Raw genomic sequence first — 27,200 nt, forward strand, 5'->3', positions numbered from 1 at the left:
ATCCATGGCCTAGCAGGGGATGATACAGTTCAGGATGAAGATGTACTTGAATCCCAAAGCCAGAGTAATGCGGGGTTGCTGCTTTTTCTGTTAGTCTCTCTAGTGGCAAAGCACCAGATTAGTGTAGGTGCTGAGAATCAGCATGAAACGGCATTGGCAGAGCACCCAACCAACGGCACTCAGAATTATTGCATGTCTCTAATTCACAACCACTGGTTATTACTTTTTTCCTCCTATGCTCTGTTAGAATAGGGCACTCCAAGGCTGACAGCTTATTCCAAGCAGCAAAGCATCATGAAAAGTAGTTCCTGTTTTCAAATGAATGGCAATACACATAAATAAGAAACAATCATCTAAATGCTAAAGGATGTCTAGCTGTGTTGGGGCTCAGTCTGAAATGGGTAGCTCAAGTTCAATTGTGTTTATTTACACAACGGGGTCACACCAGCCTTAAAATTAGCCGTTTGCAGGCAAAATACTGTTTAGATGAAAGTAGCCAGAGATGCATGTATTCCACAATCACATTTTATAAGCATAGAAATTAACAGGCAAAGAAATCTTTGCCTTCCTTTAAGAAGCTCAAGACAGCATTCAGTATCCAAAGAGCTATGTGAAAATCAAAATCTCGTCCAACCCACTCACTGGGCAAATCTCTTCCCAGAAAAAGGCTCTGGATCCACATTTTCTTTTGTTTAAAAAGAAAAAGGTAAGACCAAAGGCAGCCTGAGGAGTTCCATTGCTTACCAGCAGGCCTAATAAAGAGCTGGGGCCTTGAACCTAAACTGCTCTCCATTTTTTCCTTGGATGTCTATAGAACAAAAGTACAACAAATGAACCTGGTCACAATAAAGGAGTGCTCACTGAGGTACCAGAACTCTCAGTCACCTGGAGTTCACTCTGGCAGAGGGAGGAGAACCAACTGCAAGGAACTTGTCAAGGACCAGAAAGAGGAGAGGTTGTCAGGATGGCTATAATAAGCTCTGTTTCTTCTGGACCTCTGTTGGGCTATCTGTCTTCTTTCAAGCCCTTCAACATTCAGCTCTGGCAGCCTCTTTAAATCATTTTGCCATGTTTCAATAATGCCCAGCTGGAGAAAACATACGGAAGGACAAAAAAGCTCTTTCCTAAACTCATTTTTGAAGGCTCCATTAAAGTATTGTTCAATTCTGTTTCTAGATTTTTACTTCCACTATAGCTCTGACTGCAGATCTGGCTGCTCAGGGTGGATTTGATTTTTTAAAAATTTAAAATCAGATTTTTTTTTACAATGTAATTTTTTAAAATTTAAATTTAAATCATTATTTAAATCAATTTGATTTGTTTAAAACCCCATTTGATTCTTATCACCTTGTGGTCCTTATATCAGGTAAAGGTTATAGACAATGAAGCAGATTATAACAAGTGCTGCCACAAGTCATCCACTGAGATTCAGAACTGAGCAGGAATGAGCTCTGTTTCCACTCTCTAACTGTACATTCAAACCACCTATACCCTTAACTCACAAGACTGCAAAGAGGAACAGCAATCTTATTTCTAACAATCATGTAGTAAAAGCTTACGTCCCAAACCATGACTAAATGAAGCAGCTCAACACAAATTTACATGTTTCTTTAATTTGCTTGATTTACAGAAGAAATAAAATTCAAATTGTCATGGTGCAGAATTTGGGGCTGGAGTTAGTATGAGGAGTGTACACAGGCCAAAAGGCAGTTTACTAGACTTCTTGTCATAATTTCCTCCTATAGACAGAGTTCAAATGGCTAAACATTTTAAGACTACCTAATTTTGGATATTTATCTGCATGAGTGGCACAAGAATAATTTGCAGACCCATCTTTCACACTGGGAAGGCCTTCCAAAGGCTTAACTAGAACTATTTGACCGTATATCATTAGAAGACAATGGCTCTTCAATATCTAACCCAAAACAAAAGGTCTTTAAATTTGCATGACACTAAGATGCAGTAGTTCTAATCTACTACCAGGTACAGTCATGCCTCGCATTACGACGTTAATTTGTTCCAGCGAAATCGCTGTAGAATGAAAACATCGTAATGCGAAAATAAAAAGCCCATTGAAACGCATTGAAACCCCTTCAATGCGTTCCAATGGGCTAGAAACTCACCATCCAGTGAAGATCCTCCATAGGGCGGCCATTTTAGGTGCCTATGCAGCGAGGAATTTGTCCCAGAAAACAGTGGGGAGCCATTTTGTTTACCTGGCGGCCATTTTGAAACCGCCGATCAGCTGTTCTAAAATCGTCATTTTGCGAAGAATCGGTTCCTGAAGCAGGGAACCGATCATCGCAAAGCGAAAAAAACCCATTCAGACCATCGTTTTGCAATCGCAATTGTGATCGCAAAAATATTGTCGTAATGCGGGGCAATCGTAAAGAGAGGCACCACTGTAAAACTATACAAGCATTACCAAGAGACTGTATAATCAGTTTAATCTACTAAAACCCTGAACAGTTTCTTTCAGCCCATACTGGCATGCAAGCTGGGCAGCAAAAAACTGAAACAACCATACAACCTGACTCTACTTTAATGTTGTACAGCCTACTAGTAACATGTTTTGGCTAACAGGAGAAGACAAGAAAGCCAAGGTAGCAATAAAGAAGACGTGGCTAATTCAAAAGCAATTGAGAAAGACACAGCAAAATATACAAAGCACAGAAGGAGACAGAAGCATTTTGTCTTATTAGGATACTTTAAATCTGGTATCTATTGATTTGAGATCTACACAGCTCAATCTACTGACCCAAAGCATTATTCACCTTTATACAAAGAAGCAACTGTCTTTCTTTGTTGTGTTCCCTTGTTTTTTTTCACACATTTTAACTGGATAACAACACTAAGATAAAATCATATAAATATCACTAATACTAACAGCTAAGCCAGATGACGAGTGATGTGAGGGCTGTAGTTTAAAAAAAGGGTCAAATGAAACATGAGAGATGTATCACCATGCCTGGGGGAATTCTGAGATTTGCAGAAACCACACAACATACACCTAAGAGAATATTTTCCCTCTAACTGTGAAATGAGACACATGAGATATGGAATGCTGGAATGGAAAAATGAAACAAGGTGTCAGAAAAATAAAATGTACCATTGGAAAGTCATGGCTGGATTGAACCCAGAATAAAAACAACATAATGGGGAGGGCATACTGCAACATTTTGTTGCAGATCACACTTGTATTGAACATAGGTTTGAAAAACATGGCTTCAAATCCCAACAAAGGCTTTTGTGTGTGATCTTGGACTCCATCAGTATTTGATCAAATTAAGAAGGTGTGTGAGCAGAGAGAAAGAAATAACAGAATACTACATTCTAAAATTAATGTTAAAGGAAAATATTATAAAGTGCTATGGACAGTTAAGGTGCATGCAAATAGACTTTAACTTAATATTCATCTCCTCTTTCTTTCTTTCCTTCCATTAATTTAAATGGTTAAGGTATATGCCCCTTTCTTAAGTTGGCGCCTGAACACTTTTTTCTGTGGTAAAAAAGTTAGGAGGTGCTGACATTTACCAGAGTACAATTAGCAGTAAATTATAATGTTATATGCCTACTCTAAAGCATCTGTAACTGGACATTGTTAGAAATAATACCGCTATAATACAGGGCTAGATGGACCATTGGTTTGACCCCCAAAATACTCCTCTGATATCATGTGCTGCTCCACTGATGTTTTAATAGTCTTTCATATCTCATCCCATTAACCATGCTGCCCCAGTTTAAAATCCCTGAAAAAGCCTTGCCTCAATCCAGTCCCTAGCCTCCTTCAATCTGCAAGGACCTTGGGTGTACTTTGTTTTACACACAACATGGTACTGAGCTAATATAAGAGGCCCCAAACTGCCTCAACTACAAAGAGAATTTAAAGCCATGTTAAATGTTGAGGCAGGATGCTGCCCCTTTTCAATACTATCACTTCCAAAAATCCCCTTCGGCCCAGAGAAGGCTGGGGTGGCTTTTTAAAAAATAACATGGTTCTATATTATTTCAGGCTTTGAAGTACAGAGAATAGCAACACTCATACGCAGGTTGATTTTTTATTTTAAATGCTGCCTTTATCGGAATAAATCTTTTCCTCCTCTGTATCACTGGAGACAGATAATCAAGTCAAAAAAGAAAGTCTCTTCTAACAATAGATTTCTTTTTCCTTCTGAACTTCAAATAGGAAACTCTTATCTCCAGCCACAGTTGACCAAGAGAAGAAAAGAAAAGAACACACAGACACACACACCAAACCTTCCATTTACTCCAAAGGCCAAGCTAACTCCACATACCCACATCACCTCCCCCTGTTTCACAGACAGAGGCATTCAGAACATTTTTATAGAATGTATTTACTCACTAGAAACACTCTCAAAAAAAGAAATGCTCCTTTTCAGTCAGAAGAGGAACTTTGGTCTCTAAAACGGTATCTTGCCAGGTAAGTATAGCTGCTGTGGGCATGAGAGATTTTTCAAAGGCATCTTCCTACATCCAATACTTAGCAACCTGCATCGAATGCTTTCCAAGAGACCTCTGTGTCCAGCTTTCAGAAGTCTCCACATATTTCCAAATCTCCATTGTCATTCTAGGGTATTCTTTGCTCGCATACTAAACAGTAGCCCTGAATCAGTACCACTGGACTGGAAATCAGGTTTGAAAGATTGTAGGGGACTCCATAGAATATTGATTTGCTTTGACTAGGTAGGTAGCTCATGCATCTCATGGATATTGATTCAGCTGTTCCTTCCATATAGTAACTACATCTAATGACAGATCACATTTTCCATAGGAAATGGATCCACTGATCAGCAGATCACTGGCATATGCCTCTTGCTATTAGCTTATCAAAACAAATTGTATGTTTTTTAAAAGGGTAAAGGTAAAGGTTTCCTTGACATTTAGTCCAGTCATGTCCAACTCTAGGGTGCGGTACTCATCCCTGTCTCCAAGCCATAGAGCCAGTGTTTGTCCATAGACAGTTTCCGTGGTCATGTGGCCAGCGTGACTAGACACAGAATGCCGTTACCTTCCCACCATGGTGGTACCTATTTATCTACTTGTATTTACATGCTTTTGAATTGCTAGGATGGCAGGAGCTGGGACAAGCGACGGGAGCTCACTCCATCCCGTGGATTCAATCTTACGACTGCAGGTCTTCTGACTTTGCAGCACAGAGGCTTCTGCAGTTTAACCTGCAGTGCCACCATGTCTCCAAAAGTCCCCAAACTATATATCAATTAACCTGGAAAAAACAGATATTGGAAAGAGAATATTTGAGTTTTTTTCATAACTTACTCTAAAAATTACATATTAATTTTAAGTATGAGTGTGTGGGGAGGGCACCTTGCTGAACAGGACACACCTTCATTGGAACAATGCATAATCTTCAAAGCCTCACTCTCACAGTCATGCAGGATGATCCATCACAAAGGTACCTTCAAGCTCTGATGACTGATGTACCACTAACAGCAAACTGGGACTGGCTAAGCACTAGGACAAATGTTTTATAATTCTTTTTTCCTCTCTTCCTTTTCCAATGTCTCCCATGAGAGGTGTGATGATGGACAGTGACATAACTGACTGTTCCCAATCAAGGTAATGTAAGTAATGACAGCTGACGTGATTCCTGGAACGTGTTTCCAGCTGTTGCCTACTTGCTTTGCCTACTACAGCAGAATGATGGCAGCACACACAGAAGAAAGAGAAAAGGGGGCAGGCAAGAGCCTCAATACAAAGCATTGTAGACAAGTGAACCAGTGTACTTTAATTAGCTACTGATGCTCCTAGCTAAAAGCCAGCGGTACAGAAAGATCCTCAGAAACATTATCTGCTCTAAGGAAGTCTTCACTCCACTAGAAATCTTCATGCTTTGTTCAAATGGCCATACTGTATGGTGGCATCTAGTATCATAAACACCTGATGCTTGAAAAACTCCGAGCTCAAAACTGCTTCATGTGATACACAAAGGTATGCTGACAGGGAAGCAAACATGAGAGGAATGTATGTCTTATTACCACAACATGAGCAGACTGCAGTTCACAAATTTTGGTTGACATTACTTATTCTCACACACATATTCTACTGACTGGCTGAGCCCTCTGCCACCTGCTGAAGAATTTCGGAGAAGAATTAGTCGATCTCTCACTTTTTGCTAGGCTGAGAGACACTTAATCACATTTAGCATCTCTATTCTTGCAGTTCTAATCCCACCTAGAACACAGGACTAGAGGACAGAAAAGGTAAGCCATACATTTTTTCAGACATTGAGAGAGGTCAAGAGGAAAATGGAAGAAAGAACCTCTTCTGGGAGAGAGGGACAGAGACAGAGAGCTTTTCTGTGGCACATGAGGTGGCAATGTGGGCTAGGATGAAAAATGTCCAACTTTCCAAAATGGTAGCAGTAAAAGTTTGTTATTTTAATTAATCTGTTTTAAAATATTGGTGTCATTGTCTAGAACTCCCTGGTTCATCTTCTGATTTGGGGACAGTAGCACTAAGCAAAACAACAACAGAGACAAGGAACATGGATCTCTTCAGATAACAATGAAATTTTGCCAAATTTACATGTGACAACCCTGATTAAATCTAAACAGTCAGGACAAGTGGCATGGTGGCATGGGGCAATCAAACCATGTAAATGGGCAAATGGAAACAGACTTTCCTCTGGTGTCCTACACCATCCCTTTCAGTACATTGAAAATGCTACACAAAGGATCAGGGCTCTATACCATATGGATTGTGATATATAAAACAGACCATGTATGAATTGGACTCTTGCTAGCAAATGGAAGATCTGGAATGTAACCTTGTATTTCTAAATTCCTCTGTCAACTGCTTGTTAAGGATGTGTCACTGGAGACTAGGCCAAGATCATCCATCTTATAATATTCACAGACACCATGTATGGGTGTGAAAGCTAGACAGTAAAGAAAGCTGAGAGGGGAAAAACTGATTCAGATGAAATGTGGTGCTGCAGGAGAGCTTTGTGAATACTCTGGACTAACAGAAAGGCAAACAAGGGGTCCTAGATCAAATTAAGCCTGGAATATATCTGGAGGCAAAATCAGTGAAACTGAGGCTATCCTACTTTGGATACACTATGGAAAGTCAAGATTGTCTGGAAAAAACAATAATGCTAGGCAAGGTGAAAGGCAGCAGGAAAAGAGAAAGACCAAATACAAGATGGATTGACTCTCTAAAGGAAGCCATAAACTTGAGTTAGCAAAAGCTGAAAAGGACTGTTGAGGACAGGACATTTTGGAGATTGCTCATTCATGGGGTCACGGTAAGTCCGGGACATCTCGACGGCACATGACAACAACAGTAGTAGCAGCAGCATATTAAAGAACAGTTATTCAAACCATCAATACAATGGCAACTGCACATATTGTGAATATATATTGACAGGTCTCAAGTCAACCTAGGGAATTGTTCATCGCAATTCAGTGAATAAGTTGTAACAGGATCAAGATTTAGAGAGCAACATGTAACAAAGTAACACAGCTGAGTTAATTGAGGCAGCTGTGTGACAACCAATTTGATTGGAGAAACCAAGGATAAAACTAGCCAAGCTTACAGACACAAACTGTTGGGTAGTTGGGTAGTTGGATAGTTTGGGTGGTTGGATTGTGTTGCTGGTGATTGTGTTATTGAGAGCTGTATATACTGCATCGCTGGATGAAGTCTCGCCATATTGCAAGAAGAAGGTCCTGGAGGAAGACTATCTCCGTGGTGAGAGGAGAAGACTTCGTGGATGCTGGACTATTTACATTGGTAACAATCTTTGGTTACTGAAACTGTAATTTACCATTGCTAACTGAAGAACTATTGTGAATGACCAGGACTGTATAAAGACCAAGAGAAGTTGTATTTACCCCTGTATATATGAACTTTAATGTAAATAATACTATCAACACTACAACAGTGTCTGTTTGGTTTCATCTCTGAGCAGTTTTTCCACCATTACGCCCCCTGGCGTAGTCTGGTAACGCAGCACCTCTGTCATATATAAACACAGAACACATTTTTTAAAATCTGCATTTTGGTACAAGGTTAACTTTAACAGCAATTATTCAAAGCCCTCATAATAACAAAAAGGAAAGCTCAGTATACAAGCACTGTTGCTAAACATTTAGGGGAAAAGGGAAAATTGATCACAGGATTTTTAATGGTAAGAGAGAAAAGCGCCCTGTGGTGCCAAAGTTCTCCATCCTTCCTCCCATGCTCCTAAGGGAATTCTACATTACCACATAGTGACACCCAGCTTTACCTCATTTTTAATCTGCTGTCATCACCAAAGGCTCACATTATGTTGAAAGTTTTAGAAACTTGTAAAAACCAAACTACAGCTACCAGAATGCAAATTAAGTTTATTTCATGCAAGTTTATACCATTTATCCACTGTGTAAAGAAGAGGTGATGGAATAACTATTCTCCCAAGTCTCCCATCTGCTCAACTTCTTCATAAAAGTATAGCAAGATGACATGAATCTTAATATCTTTAAAGTTCCCAAAGAAAAGATGTACTAGACACACTCCTTGATGTTCAAAATCTGACATCACATGACCACAGTCCTGCTCCTAAGCCTGTCCATCACTTATTCATCTTACCTTAATTTCTTTTTTTAGAATGGTTGTTTCTAAAATCCCTGAACACAAAATGTTAGGAACCCCTGGCTTAGGAGAGACTAGAAATGGCGACGACGTTTTGTACACTATTTTATTTTCTCAATGGAAGATTTTTTTAAAAATAAAGAAATAAGGTACAGATCCTTTTTTAAAAAATCAGTCAGTGAAGTGGCACTATACTGTTTACAAAAAAGAGTGGTTCCAATTTAAAAAAAGGTAAAAAATACAAGCATTTACACTGGTGAGTATATGAACGTTGGCTATGCAGAATGATCAGAATGACTATTTCCAGACAAGAGAAAAAGAGCTGCTGTACTGGCAATGGAATTCACAGCATTTACAAGAAGAACCAGCAAGGGCAGACTTAAGAAAATGAACCTCACTGGCCCCATGTACTTCACAGGGCTCATCTGTGGAAGAACCCTTACAAAGTTGCAATGCATTCATAATGGCTCACCTTAAAAAAAAAATCACAGAATGTGCCACCTCTTGCACTATTGCTTAGCAGAGCTAATAAATCTTGCATGAGCACAGAAGACTGTAATTTTCTAATACGAAAAGGCACTTGGGTTGAAGAAAGAAGGGAAAGATATAAGTGGTTAAATCCCCAGCAGCCGAGGGTCAGTGACAAGAAACATCCCAAGACAAACTCCTGAGAAGCATGGCTCCCACTGCTCCAGCCTTGAATACATGCATTTCTCCCAACTCTCTGCAGTCCTACAGCAGCTTTCCTTATTGGTAGCACGTTGCTATAAACTCCTACATAAAGTTATCATCCCCTTTCCTTTAATCAATCTGAATTTTAAGGGCATTTACCCTCCTAACCAATTATTTCTATCAGCAGCCCACCAGGTTTCTTTCAGTTAAGCAGTTACACCTCCAAAACCAACAGTACACAGACAGGCGAAGCACCAGCTCAAGCAAGTTCATTTTGTGCATAGACACACATGCTGACTGGAAGAGTAGAAAAGTATAAAGGCCATTTCAATGGATACTGGATGAAAAGAAATTACCGTGGGCCAGGGGAGGAGGAAATTAAAGCAATACACAGAGATTCTCAAATAAAACAAGAGATCAGGACAATAATTTGGCTGAAATGCAACCGAATTTCTGTGAATGCATTGATATTAAACTAAAGAGTCTACATGATCAAACGCTTCTTAATTCGTTGGAAAGCCAAATCACTCATCAGCTTACATGCAGCTATTCAGTATATTCACGACTGACAACAAACCACATAGTAACCATACCATCTTTCAACCTTTGTGTGGCTTTGCAGTGCCATACAATGCTGTCCAGATTCTCTCAGTCCCTATTCAAAATAAATTTATATAGTCTTCCCAGTTTATGCAGGATAGGCGTCCAGTAAGCAACCAAACATAACATTTTAGCAACTTTCAAGTTTAGAACTTGCTGGCTAGAAAGGTTTTGGGTGAATAACTATTCTTGCTTAAATTACACTGACTAGTAAAAACTATCTTGCTAAATCACCCTATTTTTCTAAGGATACAGGTAGCTATACCCGAAGGACTCCAGGGCCTATTCGTAAAACATAGACTTTGTGGTACCACTTTTCTACTGAAGAATGTATTATGCCAGCAGCATTCTGCTGAGTACACACAATTCTGTACCCACTTGGAAACTGGTAGTGATTCCTCCAACCTGGAGAATCTTGAAACGTTAAGGAATATTGCATGTTACCTGTTTCATCTGTTGCAACTGCCAGTGTAAAACCAAAGTCCATTCTAATGGCAACATTATTAACATCTTGGAAGAAGTGTTTCGAATACTATGCCTCCATATCTGAATTTTTTGTTGAAGTACTTTTAAAATATGGCTTTATAAGCTCAGATCTTTAAAAAACCACTTTTTAGAGAGTAAATTATTGGATATATTCCACTGACTACTTTAGGCCCAACCCTTTCCATTCATTTTGATGCACAAACATTGTATAGAATCCTCCACTGTATGATGGAAACAAGTTGACACATTTTGTCGCATTATTATAATGCAAACAAAATAGTTAATGCAGTGTTGAACAAAATTTACTCTGAGTTCACAGTTCAAATTTCACCAATGAACTCACTAGGTGGCAACTCATTATCTTCCAATCTCAGCTACCCATCCCAATCCACTGGTTCATAATACAGGAATAACAATACAGTACTGACCAATCTTATAGAACTCACCACCGTTACCCAGTCTCTGCATTAGGTATAGGTCCACTGGTGAGCATGTCCAAAGCATGGACATAACTTTGCATTGCAGAATGATTTTCATCAATGGATGACTGATTATGGTAATAAGCTACTTCATGATCACTTGGATGTTTAACCATTTGTTCTAAATTTTAACATCAATCAGGACAGGGCTGTAGTTTGGTCAAGTCCAGCTGAAGGTGAGCTTGGGTTTTTAAGAATTTCAGCAGAGGTCTTTTTTAAATTTCATCCTACTTTCAGCACATTTGATGAAGCATGAAAGAGGGCCTTCTTGATGGCTGTTTCTGGGCCAAAGAGATATCTCCCATAGAACTCTATGTTGACTACTTTCCTGCTGTCTTCCAGCAAGTGAAGACATTTTTATTTAAATAAGCCTTTGGACACTACTTTCACTACTACACCTTTTAATGGCAGATGTTGTTCCTTTTGCTGTTATGTTTTAAATAGCTTTAAAGTGTATTAATCTGATCTCTTTTAATGTGGTAATCTATTTTACAGTATCATAACTTCTTGTTCCTTCTAAGGACAAGACGCTCAAACCAATGGTTGCAATGTAATCTGATACAATTTGAGAACACTAATTTCAGTCTGCTCACCCACCCAGTCTTGATATGGAAAACACCAGTGGGTCAATCTGATGGACTTAGTTCCATTGCAAGGAAGGAACAAGAGCTTGTAAACCTCTGTAAATTCTACACAACCTGTGGTCAACTTTCAGGAACAGCAGTCACAACATCCTTTCAGATCAGTTATGTGAGGTAAAGTTTGGAAGCTGTAATGCAACTGGTGGCTGCACTGGTTCCCAACACATTTGGATAACTATTTCCAGAAGGTGATGCTAAGAGGCTACTGCTCTGCTCTTCTGCAGATATAATATTTACTTCCAGAAGATTCAGTTTTACACCCTTGCTGTTCGTTCAACATCTATACAGTCAGTCACAGCAAATAACACTGAGCTAAATAGACCAACCAGCTAACAGTACAGAAAGGCAGTTTTATTAAATTTCAGGTAATATCTTGTTAGTCTGAACAGTGATATTCTTATAAGGAAAATTAACTAGTAATTTGCTAGAATGGCCAGGTAACTGGAGGTGATGCTCCCACAGAAATAACATCACCTTCACAATCAGGTTGGTAGCAAGAGGCACCAGGGAGACAGGAAAGCCGGGAGGGACTAGCATGTCAGTAGACTAGCCCCTGGCAGAGTGCCTGATGGATTGCCCTGCGCTTCACTAGCTATTTTACATGGAGCATAGCCGATCAAAGTTATCCCCACTGTGTACTATGAAGCAATAAAAATAAAAAACCCACAGGAAGAATTCCTTAGGCGGGTAATGGGCACTTTATTCGGTTTTATGGCACTAAACATAGGCAGCTGGCATAATTACACTACAATAAAGGCATAATGTGCACCTAGCAGAACGAACAGGAGGCTTCTGATAATTAGGCAGAGCAAACAGTCTGGGATTCAATCACATGGTTTTACTTGGTCTCCTGGATCTGTCTGAGCCCCAATTCCCAAAGCAGGTGTAGTTTGTCCCCCATGACATCTTACCGACCTCAACCCTTTGAGTGTCACTCAACGACTGTTAATTTCCCCCATCTTACAAAATGAGCATCAGCAGCTCTTCTCCCAAACAACTGCTTGATTTCTAGCAAGGTATCTGTTTTATTTTGAAATCTGATGCCCACAAGAGACCAGAAGCAGTGCATCTTAGGTCTCAACAATGATATGCGTGATAAGCTTCTTAAAATCTTTGGTTGTTTTTTTTTTTTAAAAAAGACTGTAAATCCTAAACTCCCCCAACCAGCATAGCTGGGGGTTTCTGAGAACTGCAGTTGAAAAATTAACTTTTCCAAGCTATGACTGAGTCCGGCTGTCTGGATAGCTAGTGATATACAGCTCTAATTACAGAACAATCACAACAACAAAGAGAGTGAATGCTATATTGTCAGTCACTGACCTGATACTTAGAGTAACATGAAATCAAAGGAAATAATGCATAGCTTTTGAAAACTACTTGCTTTGAGAAACTTCTTGAATTCCTTAGGGGTGAAGGTACTTAGGACCAATGTATCAGCTAAGAAACAAAAATGGAGAAAATTAAAATGAATCTTTATAGCCAGGAATTTTCATAGCCACCCCACATCCATTTACTCCACACAACGCTAATTCCTCATCTCTTAAGAGTCTCGTATCACAACCCTGAAGTCATACATTGCCACAATTGTGTTTTCCATCTCAAACATTCACACGAGGCAGCTGAGAATTAAATGAGAAGCACAACTGAGTTGGCACTCCTCAAGAGTCTTTAAAATATTAATCAACAAAATCAGCAGCAGCTTTGCAAGGTTATATCCAGAACTCAACATCTAAGGCCCAGCTCAACTGAGCAATATTTTACTAATAATAATTTCAGAGGTTTCCCAGATGTACAAGAAGTAACCCTTGCAAGTATGAAACATTCACATCTGTGCACTAATTGTTACAACACTGACTCACAGCAACAAAAACCTAGATTCCTTGGGGAGCAGGCCCAGATATTCTGCTGTACTAACAAGCCTCAACAATGCCATCAGCATACCTCTTTAGAGGCAGAAGGGTGAGAGCTTTCAGACATTTGTGTTAACACAATCCTCACACCTCTGGAATATGTTAGCTTTAACCCCGGCCTTGGGACAGCCTTCAGTGATATACACTGCAGAGCCATGAATTGCTAAAAATGACACCATACTTTATTAGTGAAAGGAGACAATGCATTGTGTTCTGTAAGTGGGAAAGCAACTTTCTTTAACAAAAACACACTCTAAGTAAATACCAAATTTCATTTTAAAACAAGGTCTTAGAGCAAGTGGTGGCAGCTCCAGGACTCCTTGGAAGAAGCTGATTGTTTGACTTTGCTCCAAAGTGGGTTCAGATTGGTTTGATTATGTCTTCAATAGCCAAAAATCACTGCTCGATTGCTTCCAGGAGTCCCAATCCCAGCAGAATGACTGGACCAGTCAAGGTCTATCACTATTGCCAACCTCACATGGTTATTGTGAGGATAAAAGCAGAAGTAGAAAGAAGAGAGTGATGCACACTGCCTTCAACTCCCTGAAGGAGAGGTGGGATATAAATGCAACAAACAAACAATAGGCAAGATAGAAGAGTATACTCCTGTGTTGTTATACGAATCTGCTAATAATCTCAAAGAACTATATTTAGCCTTCAGACCCTCTTTCTTCTCCTTTAAAGGGACAACAACTGAAAAGGGCCAATGAGATGTTTGCCTTGGATTGTTTGTTTCTACGACAAGGAATGTGAGACAGGCAAACAAAGAGAGAGTTGGGTGTGTTTTATCTTCTCATCTTTTTCCATCATATCCTACACAAAAACAGTTACACTCAGAACATAATCGCTTTGCTGAGATGCTCCTGTATAGCTTAGCTCTAGGTCAAAAATTACAAAATCCTCAGCATCAGGTCCTAAAATAAACAATTAGAACAGAGGAAAAACCATCTAAGCATCATGCACTTCTTTGCCTTCAATCTACTGGTTTACTTGCTACCATCTCTCCATGCGATAACCGCCTCTGGACTCTCACCTGTACTGGAATGCAGCCCACGTTGCAGGATTATTGTAAAACATGCCCTGCCTTTAATCCCTTCTTCTCCAGTCTTGCTCTAGTATTGACTGTGGGGGAGGAGGGGTCAGGTGTGGGGTCAAGCTTGTCTCTTTCAACACTGGTAGGCGACAAGCATTCCAGCCTCTCAGCTGATTTCCAAACATGCTGAAATCCAGCAAAGCAACAGTAGGAATATAAGAACTGCTATAAATTGGTATGGGCCAGGGTAATGAGAAAGAAGCAGTGACCACTGGCATCTGCCAGACCATGGTCTAGCTTTAGGCTAGTGTTATTCAAAGTTTGCCAGTTTGAGTTTTAGAGAAAATGTTTCTGCCAGTCCATGATAATTGCTCCCAGAGCCACAATAATTTTCAACAAGTTACAAATCTATGCATGTTATGTGGAAAGGCTAGTCTTAGCATTCATGTGGAGAATAAACCTTCAAAGCTACATCTAGAAGCATGATAGTAACCTCAAAAGGTTGAATGTTTTATTACTGATGGTTATGCGAAATCCCCACATCCATCTCTGACATTCTCATAAATCTGAGAAGCAACTGGTAGGAGGTCTGGACCTGTTCAGTAAAATACAGAGTCAAAACACGACAAAAGGATGAACAAATGTATATCTCCTTATCCTGCTGAAAACTGGGTTATAACTTCATAAAGGTATAAAACAAACTCTGATCAGGACTGAAATAGTGGAGAAGAAAGGAAAATATCATTCAGAGTTTGAACATAGTCTGAAGCTGCAATTGGGATTTTTGTAAGAGAATGGACTACAATGAAGTGCAGCCTTCTGGAAAATGTAGCACAATCTTCATATCACAATAAGAATGACTAGAAACGTAGGCATGCATTTAGATGTAGTCAGCTTAGTAACTTTATCCATGTAGGTAGCATGTATCGTATTTGCCATGTGCATTTTAGAGTTCTGGCTCAGAACTTTTGCTATTATGATCAATGCCACCAAGGCAGCAGAGATTTATATTCCTGTGTCCTTTGAAACATCTGTTTAGTTTCATCTGCATAGGTAGTCACATGCAAAGCAAGTTAAACATGTATGAAATAAGCTACTGGCAGTTTAGCAGAAAGCTCTGCTGCCAATGGTAGAAGATAAATAAGTAAGAACAAGTGGTGGCCTATATATTTTCCCCTGTTTGGCTTCCATCTATTCCAGAATTTCCAATTCTCTTCTCAGAATGCAGGTATCGTGGGCATACTGGGGTCAAGATTCTTAGCATTCATAAGAAATCTCTAGTGTAGTTTCTGGGATATGTGCTGTGCCCTGTACACAGTATAGTGTACTTTTAGACAAAATAGCCCCATAACAGGACAGAATCGCCACCCTTCTTTTTTTATCTAGGTATGTCAGCATTCCTTCTTAGATGTGGGTACTGAATAACATATTCATGAAATAAGTTTCAACTCTTTGAACAGCTCACGGCAGATTGAGACACATGGTTCAGAAGTAAAATCAGAGCACAACCATTTTCACTACCATGGACATCTCTGATGGGACACTAGTAAGCAACCTAAAGAATTAATTTTTTACTTAAGTAGAGAGTGTTGTTTTCTTAAAATTAATCTTGGTTTGATGCACATTACTGCTCAGTTTTTTGTCGAATTTCAGACATTTCAGGCAGTTATCACACTTGCTGACTTACTGGCCAGATATAACAATACTACTTGCAAAGAGGCTTACTGTTCACTTCATAATATTCTAGCCAATTCTATCTACAATTCTATGGTAGATGGAATTGGCTAGACTATTATAATAGTTTTTTAAAATACGGAGCAATTACCAAGAACAGTGGCTAATGTCCCTTAATTGTGGACTGCGCAGCAGCAGCACTCAGGCAAGTATAGCAAGCAGAGGTCTACACTATGTAATTAGCCTAAGTAGTAACACATCAACCATCACAGACAAGACCAGATGGGAACTAGCAGGATTGTAAGCACAGAGGACAAATGTTCAGGCATTGTAGCAAGGAAAGTAGGCTGGGGAAATGGCTGCAGGAACTTATCTAAAAAGATATACATGAGAGTAGATGGCCTAAACCAAACCAAACAGCTGAAGTCAGACCAGCCCAATGCTACAACAGGAGATATAAAGGTAGATGCTGAACTTGGACAAGTTACTTTTCCTGCATTGTAACTTCCAGAATCCTACCATCCATGTTGGCTAGGGGATTCAGAAAACTGAAATCTGAAAAGTAACTCTAACTAAGACAAGCTAAAGTGCTTGGATTTAGATGGAAGCTGTTCTCTATTTTATCACACCTTGCAATAATAATGTAGTGACTACTGATTACCATAGATAAATATATCTACGCTAACTTTATTTGAGTAATTTGATTTCCTTTCTAAATAAATAAAATGTATGACAATATAGGGCTTCATCATAAATATGATGGTTCAAGCAATTTCCAGAACATATTTCTTAACTAAATTTTTGTCAATCTTCTGTGGTGATGTAGAGCTAAGCAAGTGAGTCCATGTTGTGGCAATGATCTGATTGGTCATCGGCATTTCAACTACATGATGTGTATGTATTAAGTCTCCCCAAGAATGGCAAAAAGTGGGCATAGGGAAAATGGGGTGTGTGATATCCTTGGCACAACCAGACTTAGCAGAAAAAAGGGTCTAGGCAATGTGTAACCCTCCAGATGCTGTGAAATTAAAGCTCCTTCATCAGTCCTAAACTGCACAGTCAATAGCAAAGGATAACAGGAGTTGCAGTCCAACTTCATCTAGAAAATCATGTGTTCTCTAGCCCTAGGTGAAGATAGATGCTGGTCTAGTAGTTTAAAAAAGTCCTGGGTTCAGTTTTTAGTTCTTCCACCGATCTAGTATGTGATCAATTAGCTGGTCAGATTGTCATTAGAGTCTTCAATTCCTCTGCTGAAATTTTCCCCTCTCAAAAGTATACAAATGTAGTAAAAAGATAACTGTTTTTAAGAAAAAACCTAGAAAGTGGGCAATTTGAACAGGGTGCCAAAAAAGAACAGTCCTTCACTTTTCTGTGTTTGCTGCTTCTTTACTCCAAATCATCCAATAAAGGTACCTCTTTATTGTAGTTAGGCCATTATTTAGAAACAGCAACCAGTACACAGATTTAAACCCTGGTCAGTACAGTGGTGCCTCGCAAGATGAATTTAATTCATTCCACGGTTAATGTTGTCTTGCGAAAAATTCATCTTGAGAAATGTGTTTTCCCATAGGAATGCACTGAAATCTAATTAATGTGTTCCTATGGGCAAAAAAAGGAAGAACAAAGTCAAATTTGGTTTACAAAGGGCTTATTGAGTGCTATTTAAAGCCATACATATTATGCAGATGATTTAAAAATTTTCAATAAAAAAACTTTAACTTTTTAAACATCATAGAAAAACATTTAAAAATCAGCAAACATGAGGCAGGAACAAAATTGGAAAACATTCGTCTTGTGAAGCATGGCCATAGGAACATTTGTCTTTCGAGTCATCAACCCCATTGCCAAAACCATTTGTCTTTCAAGATTTTTGTCCTGTGAGACATTTGTCTTGCAAGGCATCACTGTATTTATACGTAAATTAATATCAATCACTATGCTAATGACAATACAGCAACACATTATAAAAACAAACCATATGTTATAGCGCTAGAAATTACACAACCAAGTAAAAACTATAACCCCAACGAAGGCTAATTGCTAGTGGGGAAAAGGTGAATTTTTCAATAACGAAAACCAGAGCCTCATCTAAGGTTAATATTCTTCATCAGCTTCTTTGGGAGGTGCTGAATGAAACACTACAAATGACTAAGTAAGAACTTTAGATAAACATCAAGATTTGACTTCAAACCCTATGTCTCCCTATTATATTATTTATATACAACTATTATTTCTAAATGTATATTTACTGTATATACTTAAGTGAGTGAGGCCTAGGACCATGTGGCCCCCAAGAAAGTATGTTGGAGAAGAGTAGAGAGGACTCAGTCTCTCCAAGGCCTTTCACGGATGCCCTTTCTGTCACCAGTGACTACCCGGGAGCTTTCTCCCTTTGATTTAAGAGTTCCTCTCCTGGCCCTGACAGTAAGGTATTTCTGTCGCACAGATTATAACTCACTCTGGGCTATTATTCAACTCCCAAGCCCTGGCCCTGCTGCATTTAGTCCAAACATAATATCCTTCATGCATATATTATCTGTCTCCCTATTATCTGGAATCATTTCGGAATTAAATTTCAGTCCTGCAATATTGGCTCGAAGAGCGGCTCGCTTTATGGGCTAGTCAAAGGTTAGAATACCAATCAAAATAACACTGCCGATGCAGCGAGACATTTTAATATTCCAAAACCCGGTAATTGTAAAAGGACATAATATTTTTTCCCTGATTACCCCAAAGGCAACACATGTTAACAAGGCAAGGGAGAGAGTGAAAGGATTTCTAGAGTTCAAGACAGCTGTGTGACAGATTTAAAGGCAAAGTGGCAGGAAGCTGGCCCCATTCAGCCTTCCAGGAGGGAAAGGATAAGCAATCTGCTCCTATGGATCAGATTAACACACCTACTACATGTCGCTTTGATTGGCCAGCCCAACAGTGTCCTTTCAACCACCACATGACCATCAAGGTTATCTCATGTGCTTTGGAATGGTTTTCAGGAGTGTTGTTACATAAGGTAACAACCCACAGAGGAGTTGAGAAATTCCAACACTGAGCTATTCAAAATCAGGCACCTGCTAGAAGGATAAAAGATATGATGTAGTGGTGGGAAGTGCTACATTGTGGCTTCTGGCAAAGAACTCAGCATTTTAGCCCTACACCTGCCACCCATCCTTCAGGTTAGGACCATTCTCTGGATTACACAAGAGGTTACACTTAAGCAAATATTTAAAAGCAGAAATCCACTACTTTACAAGTTTTTCATCATGCACCCACTATTTCACTGCCTGGGTCATTTTGTAAACTTAAATAAATTTCATGTCTTGATCAGACCAAAAAACCATCTAATGCTATGCCCCACTCGTGACAAAGGCCGGGTAAAATATCTTTGAGGAAATATTTATTTATTTATTGGATTTCTATACTGCCTATCTAGAACAAAGGTCTACTCTGGGCGGTTTACAAATTTAAAAACAATAAAACCAAAAAAACATACATTATAGATCCAAGGTGGTGAAAGTATAAGAAATTAAGATACAGCTGGAGGGAAAGCCGGCCAAAATAGCCAGGTTTAATCCTGAAAACACCCAGAGAAGGAGCCAGGCAGATCTCCACTGGCAAGTTGTTCCAAAGGCAAGGGCCACTGCTGAGAAGGACCTGTTCCTCATTCTTTCCTTCCAGACCTCCCTTGGCATTGGGCCTCTCAGCCGTCCGGCCTGACTGGAACGACTCTGGCAGAATTGGGTGGGAGAAGGCCATCTGCCAGATATCGAGGTCCTAAATCGTTTAGGGCTTTATATGTAATCATAAGAACTTTGAAATGCATGGACCAAAGTGGTGAGCACCCCCACATCAAGATAGGGACGTAGCTGGGCATTCCACCAAAGGTGGAAATGTGCAGAATGAACCACTGACGACGCCTGGGTCTCCATGGTGAGCGCCGGGTCCAGATGTACACCCAAACTGCAAACCTCACTCTTGGTGGTAAGAGTCACTCCCCCCAAAGGAGAGGGAGTTTCCCAGACCACTGATGTCTGGAACACCCACCAGAAGGACCTCTGTCTTGCCCGGATTCAGCCTCAGTGCATTCACCTGCATCCATTGCTGAACAGCCCCCAGGCAGCGCTCAAGGGATGAAGTAGCATCCACTGTTGTTGGAAAAAAGGAGATGTAGAGCTGGGTATCATCAGCATACTGATGACACAAAGCCCCACATCACCTGATGACCCCTCCCAGCGGCCTCATATAATGTTAAATAGCACTGGAGAAATAATCGAGCCCTGCAGAACCCCACAATTGAGGCTCCACAGGGCCAAGAAACTCTCTCCAATCTGCACTCTCTGGGGAATAATAATAAAATCCCTTAGATGAATTAATGAAAGATAAGAATATCAATAGTTTTTATTAGGATGCTTAAATATGGAGAAGTAGTCCATTCTTAGCAGGCCATTCACAATCACTGGTTTTAAAGACATCCTATACATTAGGACAGATGCCTTGAACATCCTAATAAAAACTATTGATATTCTTATCTTTCATTAATTCATCTAAGGGATTTTATTATTATTGCCCAGCAGTAATGATAGCAGAGTTCAACATATAAACTGGGTTGTATGGAAATAGTTTATGTGCTTGTTTTAAACCTGCAGCTTGTTAATTTCATTGGAGGTTCACTGGTTGGAGTAACTGCTTGAAAGGGTAAAAAGTCTGTTTGCTGGTTACTTTCTCTACTCTACTCATGATTTTATATACTTCTGCTTAAAAAAGTAATAGATGGGAGTGGACATTACTGAAGAGTTCTAATATCTTCCTCCTATGGAAGTACAGCATACTGTACTTTCTACCATTTTTCCTGTTTTTTCTTGCTCTTTATTAATTTTCATAATTTTATAGTATTATTTATCAGAAATTGAGTATGTGCAAAAAAGATAAAACAGTTGAAAAAGGATAACAATAATATCAGAAAAACCAAACAAACAACCCCACGTGTAGTGAACAAAGAGCAGATTTAAATATTAGGTTACAAAAATGTAAAGTATCATGCACTCTTGATTTATGAGGCACAATGTGTGCTGCCTTACACTCCTTTTCCTCCTCTTGGTCATGCTGGTCTCAAGAGCACACATTGCTCTGGAGAAAAATACAAGGCCATTTTGCCTTGTCTGTATGAGAGCATCCCGTTTGCTTCCTATTAAGTCTTAATCTAAGCTACTTTATTACACAGCCTAAGGAGCTGTATCTTCTTGTACAGTAACGACTGCTACCAATCGTTTATATAGTACTGTCAATGCTTATGGCACTTTCCAGAAGAGACATGTATTCCTTTTTCAAAAGAGTTTACAGCACAAGTTCAACTGAAACAGCAGTCTGATTCAACCAAGTAAGAAACATAACAGCTAGATACTGAGCATTGAAGACCTGGCTCTTCCATCAGGCTTTCCCTGAGTATCAGGTTTTTCAGATCTCGGCCTCCCTTTTAGCCATCCTTTTCATGATCCTTTTTATCACATGTCATCTGTTTTAATTTATCCTGCTGGTCATTATATTTGTTGAAAGTATGAATTATTTTATCTTTTATCGTGTTTTGATATTGTGCTGTTTATCTTGTTGTTAGCCGCCCAGAGTGGCCTGGTTGCCAGATGGTGTGAGGTATGTATGTATGTATGTATGTATGTATGTATGTATGTATGTATGTATGTATGTATGTATGTATGTATGTATGTATGTATGTATGTATGTATGTATGTATGTATGTATGTATGTATGTATGTATGTACAAACAAACAAACAAACAAACAAACAAACAAACAAACAAACAAACAAAAAACAAACACACACACACACACACACCAGGATAGAGGCACCCAGGTACATTCTGCTGTACAGATGTGTCTGTCTTATCTTTTTAATTATCAAGGGGGAAACCATAAGCACCTCAGTGGATGCAGACCCTCTGTGTCTGACAGATGAATGGAAGAATACCATACATGTCAGCCTTGAGGTACAGCAACTTGCTCTCCTGTCCTGCCTTTTCCCCATACCACTGCTTTAACTACATGCTTCTGCCCTTACTATTTCAGCCACTTGTCATTCACCCTAATGTTTCCTCCATTCTGACCTGCATGTAACCTTGACTTGTCCAGACTTGGATATCACCGGCAGAGAGAACCCAGCTTTTCTAATGTTCCTTAATTCTGACCCACAACACTTCTGCTAATCATAAAGACAGCTTTTGACAGCAACAAAAGGGAAGCCAGTCACTGGCACTCAGTAACTATCTCAGTGGCTACCCATTGAGAGGGTTTAACAGGAAATCTGACCCACAGGAATGTTGTAATAAAATCCATATTCCTAAAAGCCCTCCCCAGTACAGATCTAGTCAAGGCAAAGAGCACGATAAACTCTCTGCCTCAAGTCTTCACTAAGCTGACAGTTCACAAAAAGATACAAGATCGCTCAGTGACATTAAAAATGTCAGCAAGAGGCCGATGAGGGTTGGCAGAGGGAAGCATTTGCAAGCAGCGGAAAGTAAAACTTCTGACAACACATCCAGCTATGAGCAAGGTTTGCTCTCTCTGTTGCTGCTTTCTGCTCATCCTAAGGTCCTGCATTTTATTTTGTGTCTACATATCAGGCTGCTGTTAACCTTTACATGAGGGGAAATCGTTTCCCCTCCCCACTTGAACTGATTCTTGCAACAAAGGCTATAGATGCCTTACTGTCCCCATGGTAGTGTCTTTCCTTTCTTATTGACCCAGAATGGCCTACTAGAAGCATCTTGGATCTGACAGCTCTGCATGGGATCATGGACAACTCCTCTTGCCACAACAGAAATCATCTTATCAGCAGGACACTCAAGGTTACAAGGCATGAATCAGTTTCCTGTTTGTCCTGTAGCAAACAGAAGACAATGAAGACAAGAAATGCAGGTGGCCTGACTTCTCTTGAAAAACAGAGTTCCCCAAAACAATGGCATTCAGAATGTATGAGAGCATGTGTGTTCAGGGTTTTGTTTCACATGCTCTTGTGTTGCTGATGATTTATGATTTACTTCTTGGGGCTGATAGCAAATTAAAAAAAAACCATGGGATCTAGACAGAAATTTTATTCAAAATATTTTGGAGGGAAGCGTTTAAGAAATAAATGGCATGTTCAGCTGCATATATTGTAGCAGGAAGAGAGGGCAGCTTTTGGAACTGTTTAGCTTGAGGCAATGCTAAAAGTGGCAGAAGACCTTATGCTATTGGCTAGCTACAGTATCAGATCATGGACTATAAAATAATCTCCACTTGGCGAACTGGTGATAATGTGAGGCCATGCTATTTGTTAACCATTATCAATATGTTTAGGACAGTATCTGAATATTCAGAGGGGTGAAAGGAAGAGAGGAGGAAACAAACCAACATTAGGTGAAGCAAGTCATGGTTTCTGTGTTTTTTGGTGACCTAAATCTTGGCTTGTTAAATGTGTGGCATAGTTTGAGAGTACTTTGTGATTGGTCTAGATAAGAACAGTTCCTGAGGTTAGCCGTATCTGTGTGATTGGATCCACATGGCTACGTTTGGATCAGAGTTCTTGTTCAGATTTCCATTTTGTTAGTGGACGTTAAACATTCCAAGGTTGGCACACTGGTTTTGTCTTTACAACAAGGTTTGTGGGCAAATACTGATAATTTACAGTGGAAGATACTCTTGTTGCATGGTTGGAGACAGAGATGAAATGTGAAAGGAAATGGGTAAGCTGTATTTGCAAGAAAGTAGCAGTAACTCTAAAACAGTGGTTCCTAACCTTGTATCCCCAGATGTTCTTGGACTACAACTTCCAGAAATACTGGCCAGCACAACCAGCAGTGAAGGCTTCTGGTAGTTTTAGTCTAAGAACATCTGGGGACCCAAGGCTGGGAATCACTGCTTTAAAAGAAATCTCTGCACCCATCCTACTCCAACATGAAACATAGCTCACAGCCAGAAAAGGAGCCTCTATTACCTCTGATAGGTGATCTAGAGGAGGTAAAGGAGGGAAAGCCTACTTCCCAGAAAAATCATGTTAGGCTGGGCGGGGAATCTTAACCTGGATAGTAAATTAAAAAGTCAGCACAGGCATTGCCACCAAACATCAAATCATCAACTGGTGTGCAACAGCAAATTCCTACAATGACTTCTTACCTAGCAGCAACTCACTGTTGAGATTTATGCTGATGGAATTACAAAATCTTGTGTAACTAACAGGAATCCAGCCATTATGCCCATTCTTGGAGTATGGAATAGTTCCATAAGAGAAGTTTACAAGGCAAAAGCATGAACCTCAAGGAGCTAGCAGGCAGATTGGAGAGGTGGGTATTGTTAGTGATGAGACAGATAGGAAAAAGGAGGGGGAAATGATCTGGAAAAGGAAGAGAAGGTCATTAACAATGTTTTTTCCCCTCTAGTCACACCTGCCTGATATTTCTATGCCAAGACAGGCAGCTGAGGTTGAATACCAAAAAATAAATTAAAAATAAATAAATAAATAAACCCAAAGATTAAACCTGGTTTTACTAATGCCTCCAAAACCAACCCATAGCTCAGGTATAAAGCCTACCATTTTTAGAAGAAAGCCAGAAGATACATTTAATAAAACAAATGATAAATAAAGTATAAGATTAGGCACCTCTGGAATTCCTCAACTATAGCAGTTGTCCAGAATTTAAAAAGGAGCCATTATTTCTAGACTACTGTGAGACTCTTCCTATACAGGGCTGGAGATTTTTACGCTCTGAGGCTATATGTGAATTTTTCTGTTTTGGTAATCTGGATGCATGAGGATTTGGTACACAGTCAAATCCTACTTTCTTCAAACTCTGCAGTTGTTCCTTTCAACAAAAGTCTAGAATAGGTGACCATACTTAATGAGAAAGTGAGTTGATTTCTAAATCATGTTAATCCTGCCCTTTCCTTTACATGAGCTGTAATCTCTACTGATCTGCTATCCTGAGGTTTTGTGCTGCTCCTATTCCTGCAATGCTGAAACATTATGAATTCTCATCAAATATCTGCACCATGAAAACGTTCCCTGAAAAAGACATAAAATTTCCCTCTGTCTGCATGTCAAAGTGGATTATATATTATAAAAGGCAGACTTCTAATGGCTGAACCTGATAGCCAAGACGATGGCAAAAAGACATATTGTCCCAAGGGCCAGAAGTACAACACAGCCAACGGTTTCAGCCAGCTGATATCAAATATAACCACGCAGAGGGGATTTGACTTTTCTGTATGACTGTCAATCAGCTGGTTATATCACTCCTACCCATTCACCAGAAATTTAGTGAACTTCAAATGGCGATCATTAATGGTCACTGAACTGCACAATGCTGCAATGTGCTTTCAGATTGCATTTGCCAAAGCCCGGCAACAAGCCAAGAGATTCACTCTGACAGTGGAGAACGAAGGAAAGCCTCATAACGCTCAATGAGAAACATGCTGCCAGCTTCCCTTGTTACATATCTATTCTGCCCTGATTTGACAGAAGAAATCATGCTAATTTTTGTTCTATTAGTATTCACAAAGCCACACATTTTTACTTCCCAAACACAGATACAACCAAAGACAGAAAAAGATAAATGAGAGGCATATTTCCCTAGCAACTTTCTGCTCAAGAGAACAGAAAGCTAAACTATGCGATTCATGAGTACTACAGTGCTTTAAACACAAACCAGAAGCAAGTTTAAAATTCATCACATTTCTTTTTAATGATGTAAGGCGCCTTGGTTTCTTTTTAAGAAGAAGGGCAGCATAAAAATATTTTAAATATTTTTTTTTTTTAAAAAAATACACATTGTGGAAGGATTTGCTTCCTTGTAACAACTGCCAGTTTCCACTTCCTAACTGCCTTCTTATGAAGGATGGGTTTGGAGTTTTTCCACATATGTAATTCTCATACATGCCACAGGCGGCTACCAACAGAAATGCAGGATGCCTGAGTAGCCCTTACAGTGAGGGGAACCAACAAACAGGGTATATATTTATATCTAAGTAGCTATGGCCACCTATTTACTGGAGGAAGGGGATAATGTGTTTTTTAAAGTGTGAATAAAACAGAAAGTCTTAGGCAGGCTATTTTTTTCAATGTTTTTTTCCCCAAAGTCTTCAGAGCTGAGAAACAGCTGGCTAATATTAACCAGGGAAGGGAAGACTTCGATATGTTTCAGCTGACCCAGCCTTTCCCAAAGAGATGCTGAGTTATTATGCATAGAGGTGCAGCCTTAAGGTGGCCACAATGGGATTCTCCCCAGCTGCAGACCATATTCCATCAAGTACAGTAAGACTCTATTAGGGGAGACACAATAGGAACTTCGCTTCACCCAGCCTCTGAGAAAATAACTCCTCATTTCAATGCAAAACAGCAATGCTTATTAAATACCTCCTTGAAGGAAGGGAGGGAAGGAGGATAGGAGAAGGAAGGGGAATGAAGAGGCAACTGGTGGGGGAAGGGATGGTCTGAAGTTGCAAGTACCTTTTTGAGATTAATCCACTGTTTGAAGTAATCAGCAACAGGAAGCCCTAAATATTGGCATTGTCCAGGTAACCTGTAAGAGAGGAGAAAGAGCAGGTTGGATTCAATTAGAATAGTCTGACAACACAAAATCAGCTTCACTAAACACTTCTCGCTCAGAGAAATGAGAGCAGATAAAATGTTCCAACCTGCCTTCATTTGAGAAAATGCCACATATACAACAAAAGGCCAAACTGTAACTCAGCATAAAGTCCAGAGCAAGATTAGAGAACCTGTGACCATGCATCCAATCTGGCAGGGCCATTATTTAGGGTGATGAAAGCTGTAGTCCAGAAAAATCTGGGGGGTCAAGTTTGATCTAGAAGGCCACAGATTTCCTTCTCATGCCCAAGACTCTAGTTTGGCTGATTAAGAACTACTGTATTTCCAGAATGGCAGATATTCCCAGTGGGAGCCTGTTTGATTCCAAAACATTTAGAAGAAGCTTGGAACATGTCTTCGTGTAATACTCCTGTGTACATAGGTGATTTGAGCACTCGGGTGGCACACTATTAATGTTGTCTGCCTTAAACTGCTTTATAAGAATATAACATGCAATAAA

The 27,200-nt window shown here is 39.6% G+C and overlaps 1 protein-coding gene across 7 annotated transcripts in view; it reads right to left on the reverse strand.

The window, feature by feature from the left end:
- Positions 1-27,200, reverse strand: part of ERI3 (ERI1 exoribonuclease family member 3) — a 294,532-nt gene that overhangs the window by 148,017 nt on the left and 119,315 nt on the right. For all 7 annotated transcript variants that reach the window (XM_020783263.3, XM_020783265.3, XM_072997527.2 and 4 more), the window contains one exon: positions 26,600-26,672. In XM_020783263.3, coding sequence (XP_020638922.3) covers positions 26,600-26,672 — 73 coding nt within the window. The remainder of the gene's footprint in view (positions 1-26,599; positions 26,673-27,200) is intronic.

This window comes from Pogona vitticeps, chromosome 4, assembly GCF_051106095.1.
Source record: "Pogona vitticeps strain Pit_001003342236 chromosome 4, PviZW2.1, whole genome shotgun sequence".
NCBI lineage: Eukaryota > Metazoa > Chordata > Lepidosauria > Squamata > Agamidae > Pogona > Pogona vitticeps.